Source organism: Protopterus annectens, chromosome 15.part0 (genome assembly GCF_019279795.1).
Source record: "Protopterus annectens isolate FY-2018-M chromosome 15.part0, PAN1.0, whole genome shotgun sequence".
Taxonomy (NCBI): Eukaryota; Metazoa; Chordata; order Ceratodontiformes; family Protopteridae; genus Protopterus; species Protopterus annectens.
This window is the reverse complement of record NC_056749.1, coordinates 625,053,481-625,064,268: the sequence shown is the minus strand read 5'-3', so window position 1 is coordinate 625,064,268 and position 10,788 is coordinate 625,053,481. Positions and strand designations below refer to the sequence as shown.

General features: G+C 40.6%; 1 protein-coding gene across 1 annotated transcript in view; it reads left to right on the top strand.

The window, feature by feature from the left end:
* PLS3 (plastin 3) overlaps window positions 1–10,788 on the top strand; it is a 980,136-nt gene that overhangs the window by 646,379 nt on the left and 322,969 nt on the right. Inside the window, exons 6-7 of the mRNA XM_044057459.1 lie at window positions 7,501–7,616; window positions 10,228–10,230. Coding sequence (XP_043913394.1) covers window positions 7,501–7,616; window positions 10,228–10,230 — 119 coding nt within the window. The remainder of the gene's footprint in view (window positions 1–7,500; window positions 7,617–10,227; window positions 10,231–10,788) is intronic.

Below are 10,788 nucleotides of genomic sequence, written 5' to 3'. Positions count from 1 at the left end.
CAGCAGAATGTCGCTTGTATGGTGGTGGTGTGTGTGTTTGCGTAGTGTGACCTCGGAGTTAGAATATTTACTTAGGGGGGGTATGAGGGGCGCAACCCCCCCCCCACACATGGGGGCTAAACCGGTGGTTATATGTTTGGTGTGTGCTTTTGATATCATGAAATAGTATTCTCCTTGCAACAACTGCCTTTCATATTTAAGATTAAAGATTCTCCTTGCAGTAAGAAGTCAAAATAGATTGTAGCAATCTAGCTTATTCAAGAGGCAGTAGGGTATAAGCTTCGCATTCAGACCCATAAACATGACTTAAAATAAGTAATGACGCAGTAACGTACAAACCTCTGTACATTACAGAAGCTAACAGAAGATTAGCAAGCTGTACATTATTTGTGAAAGATAAAAAATGCTGTAGTATGCAATATCAGTAGTCGAAGAGCATCGTCAAACTTTTAATAGTTAGCTTGCTGATCTGTTTTATTTACTGCAGTCATTGTTGGTTTTTGGATATGTGGAGATGAGGCAGGTTAGAGAAGCAATAACGTAATACTTGGAACTTTATCTTGCATTGTGCTAAAGCACCACTATGATCAGAATCGGGGGGGTGTGCATGTTATCTGTGTAGCACAAATATCCCTCAATACTGTAAATGATTACTATTTTATTGGCTGCTTGAAGCCTGCCATACTGACATGATTTTTGTTTGCAGTTGAAGGGTCTTTATCCTGAAATATACTCTGTCATCAGTCTCCCTGCTGGCTTATAATTAAGGTCAAATTGACATGTACTTTCAAGTGCAGAAATAAAAGAAAAGGTTCTGAGATGCCTTTGTGATTTTTTTTTTAAATCTCTTCTTTGGAAGTGAAGCCCACTATTATGTCAACTATGTACTGTGCGTTATGTATTCTGCTTATTAATATAATCAAATGCATTATTATTTCGCCTTGGAGGCAGCAAAATCTCCCTTTTTGTGACCTTTCCATGAGCAAATTGTCTGTTCATGCAGTTATTAAATATTATGAGTCACGCTTTCAATGTGAAGTTGGACAGCCCTTGTTTTCACAAGGTGGTGATCTTACATTATCTAGTATGTTCACTTGAGTACTGTTCATAGCAAGTGGCACTCACTTTGCAACTCTACATTTCCCAAATTCAAGCTTCTCCCCCATTTCCCACAAGGCCCCTTGCTTTTTTGTCCCCTCCAAATCCCATTCAGTGCTTTTAACATCCAGACATTGATCTCAGTGCTTGAACTATTTGAAAAATGAATCTGTCTTAAACTATTTTATTTTTCTAGTCTTCTAATATAAGCTCATAGTCTTGTTACAGTACTTCTGTCTTGGGTTAGTGGACTGCAGTATTCATTATTTTTGTTTTCCCTGTTATAATACCTTCCCCGCTCCCTAATCAAGTGTATAGGCCTAGCCCTTTCCATGAAGTTTAAGGCTGTCTTCCTAGTTCTTGTGGTTGCATACTTTCTGTATAAATTCCCTTTCAAGTTTCCTGAAGAGGTGAAATTGATTTACTGCCAAGTAGGATAGACTGACATCCTAGAGGAGGTGATAACCATTTCAGGGCATTTGAACGGGAATCTTAAAAAAAAAAAAAAAAAGTTGTTGACCTGAGGGAAACCCTGATGGCCGAACAGTTTAGCCATGTGCACACAATTCTCTCTTTAGTGTATTTCTAATTACAGTTTGTTTATAAGTACTTTCTGACAAGATATTGCACTTTTCTCCACTGTTTAGATTACATTATGTATTTCTCTCTAATTCTTAACATCTCTTGCCAGCATTCTTAGATGCATTCATTTCTCAGTGCTACTGCTTTTAGTAACTTTTTTCATTTTTGTAGTACCATTAAAGAGTATATTGTTGTTTTTCTGTTAAACAGTAATAATTGTTTTGAAAATAATTTTTCTGCCTTTATGCATCTTCATTGAATATCCTTTTCCAACATGGATTCTGCAGGATTAAGTGGTAGACAATGCTTCCTGTCATATTCATATTTACAACAGCTGCAAGTCTTAATTAAAACAGTTCAAGTGCACGTGTGTTCCTCTTTGGTCATGTTTTTGTTGCTTTATATTACATCAGGGTTTGCTCTTAGAGGTTCATTGCAATCACAACAAAATACTGATTGTATTTCACATTCTGTTTGGTTTGTAATCTATTCTGAGTACTAGTAATTTCTCTTGCTTGAAAAACAGCCACTTTTATCATTTCTTACAGCACACGTTATTCTCTTATCAATGAATCATTCAACTCACTCAATTCACAATTTAGTACTAGTCATCAGTATAGTAATTTAAGCATCTGTTGGAGTTGTTGTCTTTGGAAAAAATGTCTCATAAATGGCTGATTGTTGGCTTATAGTAATTACTAAATTTTTCAAGTGCTGCTGTTATAGCTTTCTGCCTATCAGGAAGATTAAAAGAGATGCAGTGACATTTGATGTTCTTCATACCACATTGCTGCAGTCCTAACACTTGGGTAGTCCGCTGTCCCAGTCGGCCCGAATACCAAAGTATAAGGCTGACGTCGGTCAAGGCGCATTAGTCTGACGTCAGGACGTCAGGGTACAAATGCGCATGACCGACGTCATATCCTCAGTCTTTTTTGCCACATGGTCCGATGCAGAAGCAGTTTTGCAAGTGCAGGTTGGCGTTCTGAGATTTTCCGAAGTCGGAGTTTCAGACCGAATCCAAGTTGGCTAAGTACCCGTTGGGAATATTTTGGTTTTTCTTGCCTCAGTATTTTGCGGATGTCAGAAAAAGTGAATAACTGTATTTCTTGTGGGAAACAGATACCTCATAGGGATTACCATACCTTGTGTATACCTTGCTTAGGGCCTGAGCACGGCGTTGTTGGCTGTCGCTCTTGTGCTAGATTTAACAAGCGCACGATTAAGAGAAGATTAGATTGTGCCAGGTTAGTTTTGGGAAGCGGTGTAATTATAAAATGCCGTCGGATGCTCCGGCCCGCTTCCAAAAAGCGCAAGGACAAAACAGCAAAGTCTAGGCTGTAGAACCGTCCGTGCGGACGTCGGTTCTTTAGAGGGCTCGGTGGAGCCAGAGGTTCAGCCAGACATTTCTTTGGAATCCCAGGAGAGACTTTATTACTACAAGATGTGTCCTCTCAGGAGGTAGGCCAGGCGGAAGGGCTTCTCAGGTAGCTGTTATTCCCTCCCTTCCTAAGGTGGTTAGGCCCTCCCCTGCTGTTTCCAAGGCTTCTCCCAGGGGCAGGCCAGGTTTGGTTTCAGGTGTTACCCCTAGTTCTTCAGGGTCTGTACCTAAGAAGCATATGCTTAAGATGGCAGAAGATTTGATTACAATGATTAGAGGTTCTATGCCCCTCCTGATAAGAGGCCTAGGTGGAACCTGAGCTTGGGAGTTTTGAGCAGTGTTCGGATGCTTCTGAGTCTCGGCTGAAGACTTGCAGGAGTATTCCCCTTACTCTGATTCTGATGTAGATGATTCTACTCCTTCTGCTTCTCCTCCTGAGGATTTTTCATTTTCAGAGGCTCTTCATTCCATGAGGGAGCATTTTAAATGGGAAGGTCAGGATTTCTCTGATTCCAGGAAAAGGCTTAGGGAATTTTTGTTTCTACCCCAGCATAGGCCTTTAGCTATACCTCCTGTTCTAGATGTGGTAGAGGATGTTTTTGCAGAGGCTTCTCTGAACCCTGACTCCTTGCCTCCCGCTCCAGTTAAACCGGATAGATATTATAGGGTGCCTGAAGCTCATGAGTATCTTTTTAAGAGTCCTAGGGCAGACCCAGAAACTGTTTCACAGGGGCCTAAAGGTGTTAAGGCTTCTGTTGTTAAAAATCCTGTTCCTCCAGATAAAGAGGCTAGGGCTTTGGATAGATGGGGAAAGAAAGTGTATACTTCTTCCACTTTGGCCATGAGAGCTTTGAATTGCCAGTTTCACATGTTGAAATACCAGAATTATCTCCTTTCACAATTAAAGTCTAAGGTAGATGCTTTGGCGGAAGGTATTGAGTGTAGAGTTGCAGGATTTAGTTCATGTTTCTGAACAGGTGGGTAAGCATTCTTTGCAATGTGGTTTTGATGCTGTGCAGGCCTCTTCGAGGGTGGCTGCCACTGGTTCGGTTCTTCGCAGGCACGCCTGGTTGAGGGATCAGAATTTAGCTGAGCATGTGAAAACAAGGATTTTAGATGCTCCTTTACAATCTGATGTGTTGTTTGGTTCGCCTGTGGAAGCAGTTCTAAAGAAAATGGAAGACAAGGCTAAGTCTATGCAGACTGTTAAAGATTTTTTGCAGGTTCAGCCTGCGAAGTTTAGTAGAAATTGGCCTACCAAGGGGTGGACATATCCTGCTTATGATTCCCAGTCTAGGGGTAGGTCTAGACGTGGTAGAGGCAGAGCTCAAGGTTCTTTTAGGCCTAGAACAGGGAGTTCACCTGCTCAGTCTTCTGGTGAGGGCAGGGGTCAGTCCTTTTGTAAACAGACACAATGACCTGCCTTTTCAGCTGCCGGAATCTTCTCGTCTGGCAGCACCTTTGGGAGGAAGGTTCGCACTTTTCAAAGAAAACTGGAGTTTAATTACCCAAGACAGATGGGTATTGGATATCATTCACCACGGTTACAGGTTTTATTTCCATACCTTGCCTCCTTTCAAAGGCATGCCAGACATTCCTCCTCAACAAAGGAAAGAGGCTCACAAGCAAATTTCTCTGTTGCTCCAAATAGGGGCCATTCAGCCGGTTCCTGTGCCAGAAAGGGGCCTAGGATTTTATTCTCGCCTGTTCCTAGTACCAAAAAAGGGGAACACGTGGAGACCAATTTTGGATCTGTCTATCCTCAACACTTATCTGGACATTCCCAAGTTCAAAATGTTGACGTTACAACAGCTTCTACCTCTGCTGGGCAAAGATCACTGGATGGTAACTTTGGATCTCAAGGAAGCTTACCTTCATGTTCCTATCAGACTAATTTGCAGGAAGTATTTGCGTTTTCGAGCTGGGAATTCTCATTATCAGTTCTCTGCATTGCCCTTTGGCTTATCTACTGCGCCCAGAGTATTCACAAAGGTTCTGGCTCAAGTGATAGCTTTCTTCAGGCTAAAAGGAATACAAATCTATCCTTATTTGGACGATTGCCTGATTCTGGCTCAAGGAAGGACGCGTGCTTCTTCAGCATTTGGAATATGTGATAGCAGTGCTAAGATGCCTAGGGTATTCTGTGAACGAAATAAAGTCCAGTCTAGTACCCTCTCAAGACATGTGCTTTCTGGGTGTGAGACTGAATACAGCAACCCAGATGGCCTTTTTAACCCCGGACAAACAAAAGAATCTTTCTCTTTACTTCCATCACCTAGCTCATCAGTCCGGGCTGACTGCAAGGGCAGTCCTTCAAGCCTTAGGGTTCATGGCATCTTATATTCTGGTACTTCCCAATGCCAAACTGCATATGAGGAAGCTACAATGGTATCTCAAAAATGTATGGACACAGCACTGCCAGGATTTGGACACTGTCATTCAAATAATACCTTGCATTCAAAAGGAATTTTTGTGGTGGGCTCAGGAATGTCACCTAAACAAGGGACTCTCTGTGACCCGGCCAGAGGCGAGTCAGATTCTAACGACAGATGCCTCAGACACAGCTTGGGGAGCTCATCTGAATGGAAAGTGGATACAAGACAAGTGGCCTGCCAGACTGCAGCATCTACATATCAACATGAAGGAGATGTTAGCAGTCCAGTTTGCATTACTAGCTTTCAAGGATTTACTTCTTCCAGGGCAGGTGTTGATTCTAACAGACAACACAACTGTCATGTGGTACATCAACAAACAAGGGGAACACATTCTTATCCTCTATGCAGGCAAGCAATGATTTTGTGGGAGATTGCGTTAAGCTTGCAGCTGAATCTTCAAGCAAGGTTTCTGCCAGGAGCACAGAACTCCTTAGCAGATGTGTTAAGCAGGCAAATCATGGATCCCCACGAGTGGAAACTGGATCTTCATGTATTTCAGACATTGACAGTGTCATGGGGAACTCCAGACATAGATCTGTTCGCTTCTCCACTAAACCACCAGCTGCCAAGGTTTTGCACGAAAAGGTTTCATCACACAGCCTGGAAAGTGGATGCTCTTTCTTTCAGTTGGAAAAATCTTCATGTGTATGCCTTTCCACCTCTGCCTCTCCTCCCAAAGGTACTTCTAAAGGTCAGACAAGACAAGCCAAGGATGATTTTAATAGCTCCAGATTGGCCTCGGCAGCACTGGTACCCATTGCTGAGGAGTCTGGTAAGAAGCCTCCATGGCCCTTACCTTTGATTCCACACCTATTGTCTCAGAAGGACGGGCATCTGCTCAATGTCAAGCTTCACTCTCTTCATCTAACAGCTTGGCATATTCTGTTTTGAACCATAGCAGGTCTCAGCTTCCTCAACAAGTTTTGAATGGGATTATGGAAGCCAGAAGACCTAGTACAAGGAAAGTGTACGCAGGAAAATGGAAGAGATTTTTATTTTGGTGTGCAGCAAAGGATTTGGATGTTTCTGAGCCAAATTTGAGTGTGGCTCTTCAATATCTTACTGAGTTATTGGACAAAGGTTTGTCTTTCTCTTCCATTAAGATTCATGCTGCAGCAATTTCAGCTCACTATGATTGTGACCCACCATTGTTTTCTCATCCTTTGTTCAAGCAATTTCTTAGAGGGGCAAAGAATATAAGACCCCCACGTGAGCTCCTACTCCTGCTTGGGACCTCAATTTTGTGTTGGAGAAACTCACTCTACAACCTTTTGAGCCTGCAGCTACTGCTGAATTGAAATATTTGTCATGGGCGACTGCTTTTTTGTTAGCCATTACATCTGCAAGAAGGGTGTCTGAATTGCAGGCCCTTATGGCGGTTGAGCCTTTCCTGATTTTTCACAAGGATAGGGTATCTTTACGTACTAATCCTTCCTTTATGCCTAAAGTGGTTTCTAGTGTGGCTTTAAACCAAACTATTCATTTGCCTACCTTTTATGCAGATCCCCAAAATAAGGGGAAAAGATTTTGCACACTTTAGATGTACACAGGCAGTTGCTTATTATTTAAGCAGGACTAAGGATTTTAGGCAGTCTCAGCAATTGTTTGTTTCTTTTGCTTTGAGTTCTCAGGGCAAGCCTGTGTCAAAACAAACTATTTCTAAGTGGATTGGGTTTTGCATTGCATTTTGTTATTCCCATCATGGCAAGGAGATTCCAGCTGGGATTAGGCCTCATTCCACTAGGGCTACTGCCACTTCAACAGCATTTCTAAGGGGTGGCAACTAAGGATATTTTGGAGGCAGCTACTTGGAGTTCAGTGCATACTTTCTCTAAGCATTACCACCTTCCTCTCTACTCTAAATCTAGGGCTGGTTTTGCCACGGCTATTTTGCAGGGCATGTTGTCAGCTCCTGCTTCCTTATGATTTGCCAGCCTCCCTTACCTCTGCTTTGGGATTCTACCCAAGTGTTAGGACTGCAGCAATGTGGTATGAAGAACATAGTACAGTTTTGTACCTACCATAAATGTAGATGTTCAAGATCCACATTGCTGCAGTCCAATACCTCCCTCCTTCCCCTCTGTGTTTAGGGGTGGTTGTGTGGGTGAGGTTATACTCTTGTAAATTTGTATATTTTGTATATATATTTGGTGCAGGAGTGTGTGGTGTTTTTTGGTTTTAGCCTTATCTTTTTAGGGTCTTCTGACATCTGGGGCAAGAAAAGACTAAGGATATGACGTCGGTCATGCGCATTTGTACCCTGACGTCCTGACATCAGACTAATGCGCCTTGACCGACGTCAGCCTTATACTTTGGTATTCGGGCCGACTGGGACAGCGGACTACCCAAGTGTTAGGACTGCAGCAATGTGGATCTTCGAACATCTACATTTATGGTAGGTACAAAACTGTACTTTTCTTCCCCATTGCTGTATAGGAGTGTAAAGTAATGTTTTCAGGCTTTTTATTGAATCCAGTCACGGTGAGGAAGACGCTGAATTCATGGATCCATTTTTAACTGGGTTTCCCTGCAGCCCTAGTATTCTTAAATTTTGCAGAGAAGTTGCATTTTTTACTATTTGTACTTTTTCCAAAAGCAGAAAATATCAAAATTGCATACATTTCTTCAGTTCAGCGCTTCGACTTCTTATTCTCTTATATATATATTACTTCCTCATATCTGATGAATGTTTAGTGTATGTTTGAAAAGTAATTAAAGCAGACATTCTGGGTGTGTGTTGTAAGCTGTTTAAGGTGTATGTGCTAATTGCCATGATTCAGACTGAGAAGTGTTATTAAATGCATCAGCCAATAAAACAAATTCTTAATGGAAAAAATATTTCTTAACCTTGATGTCGATGTCCATGAAGGAGGCTAAATAATATAGAAAAGCCACATACAGGGCAGAGCAGATAAGTGAAGTTATTTTATGTACTGAAATTTAAACATTTTATAAAAAACATCTGTTGTGGAATGAGCAGAAGTTGCAGTTAGTGAATTATCGTTTAGCAGTAAAGCCAGTAATTTAATTAACAGTTGAATTCTGGGTAAATTTGTACGTCTTTGTAAGGTTCTTAATCACGCTACTTTAGTCCCCTTTTGAGTGTTAACATTTTGTTTTAGTGAGAGTTTCCTAGTAACGATATTCTTGCCAAAGGCTGGAATCTAGGGCTTTACTAATGCTCTGGACACTGCTGGGACCTAGTGCTGATAGAAAAAAATTCAAAACTTAATGAGTGATTCAAAATATTAACTGTAAAATCACCATTTTGACCAGAGTTGTGGTACTGAATAATGGCAGCAGTATAGTACAAGAGGTCTGATCCTATAGATGAGTTTTCTGAATTTGGGAGTAGACATTGAAATATGACCGAATTCCTAGGTATTTGTTGAAATAACTCCATAAAAATGCCATCTTTCCATGACTGTCATGCAATATCCATGAAATACAAAAACACTTGTGCAGCGGTAGCGTTGTTGCCTCACTGCAAGAGGTTCTCCCATTCAATTCTCAGCTGGAGTGCGGGGAGTGCCTTCTGTGTGGAGACTGCATGTCCTCCCCGCAGTTGGGTGGGCGTTCGAAAGACGTGTGTAAATGGACGTGCCTTCGTTAAAGGTTGGATGTCGAGCTGGCACCTCGGCATTCGTGAAAATCTACTGCCAATCATTAGCGAACCGGAGTTCCACTGTGGCGACACCTAACCGGGAAAAGCCAAAAGACCAACAAAAACAGCTGTATACCACATAAGGGTGAGCTATATAAGTAGCCCGTCAGGCAGGTAAATCAGTTGTCAATTTTGGTAAACCTTAGAAGACTTATCAGAAATAAAATATATAATGCAGTGTAATGCCCGATACTCATTGGCAAGGGCAACTTCTGCTTGACCGATTCTTGGCAGTTTATAGAAAGGAGAAAACCTTGGTCCAACTTCAGGGTACCCATAAAAGGTTTTCAGTCCATTTTATGTAGCCAGTGATTTGTTTTCCATTTTGGAAATTGATGCAATTGTAAACTTTTTTAAAGCTAAACTTTTTATTTTAATTCTTGTGTTTACCAGATAAGGTAGTTGATAGTTTAATATTCTGTGTGGGTTATTCATATAATGTTGTGTACATACACATACTTTTATATACTAGAAAGACGTCTGAGCCTTTAAAATACAGGATCACCGAACATTCAGAGATGAGGCATAAATGCAGTTACAATGCTTTTATGGATAAGCATAACATCTCATAGGGATGTCCTCTCATGTTTGGCAGGTACTATGATAATGGTTTTCTACGTTGCTGACAAGTGTATAAAGCTATAAACTTACCTGATAAGAATGCAGAAATGTTGCAAAAATATTAGCCCCTTATTTCACCAGTCTGGTTAAGGCATAATTTATGAAATGTATTTAAAATAAGTAAGGCGAAGTGGGTAATTGACTAACTGCATTAACAATGTGCAGTTTTTACATTGAAGTCAGTAAATACGTAGTAGTTTTTAACAGTTTAGAATTTTTAGTAGTTTATTTTCACCACTATATAACAGTTAATATATATTTTTTATTAATCCTTTCATTTCCTTTTTTATGTGGAAAACTTCAGCTGTACCCAGATTTTTTCCACATCTTGTTATATTCTATATGCTAGTCAATATTCTTTCAGAGATTTTCTATAATGAGTTGTTTAAATATGTGTGGTATCTTAAGTCCATCAAGGTGCAAGTTTTCTGCTGCTTAATGCTTAGATGGTTTTAAATTATCCAGACTTTTCTAGTATTTATTTTCTTAGAGGTGCTGGTTTTTTTTTTTTGTCCTTCACATTAAGAAGACTTGCCAATGGTCAACCATGTTAGTTAAAATATGGCATAGAACCTGGTCCAGATTGTGTATCGGCTTGTTTATGACTTTTTTGATGCTTTGAATTTTCCCAAACTTTGTACTCCAAAAAAAGTATAGACCTTATTATTAATTTTACTTTAACACTGTGCAGTTTTGTCAGCCCCTTGTGAAGATAAAATAGTTTAGTGGTTCATTCCCTCTTCATCATATTTTAAGTGTTGCAGACTTGCATCAGTCATAAGCTTTCTTCCCCGGACCTCCACTGAAAATGGACTTCTACCCAGTCAGACTTTCCTGCTAATCAAATGTCAGTAAATAAGCAAATCTGCCCAAAGGTTGTATCGCAATTAATGTATGGCTTATAGTACAGGTACACATTCATTCACAGTTTTTTGATAAAAATAAATACCATCACTACTTGATTTAAAAATGAAACATTATTAGCTTCTAAACCTAGTTCACTAGTG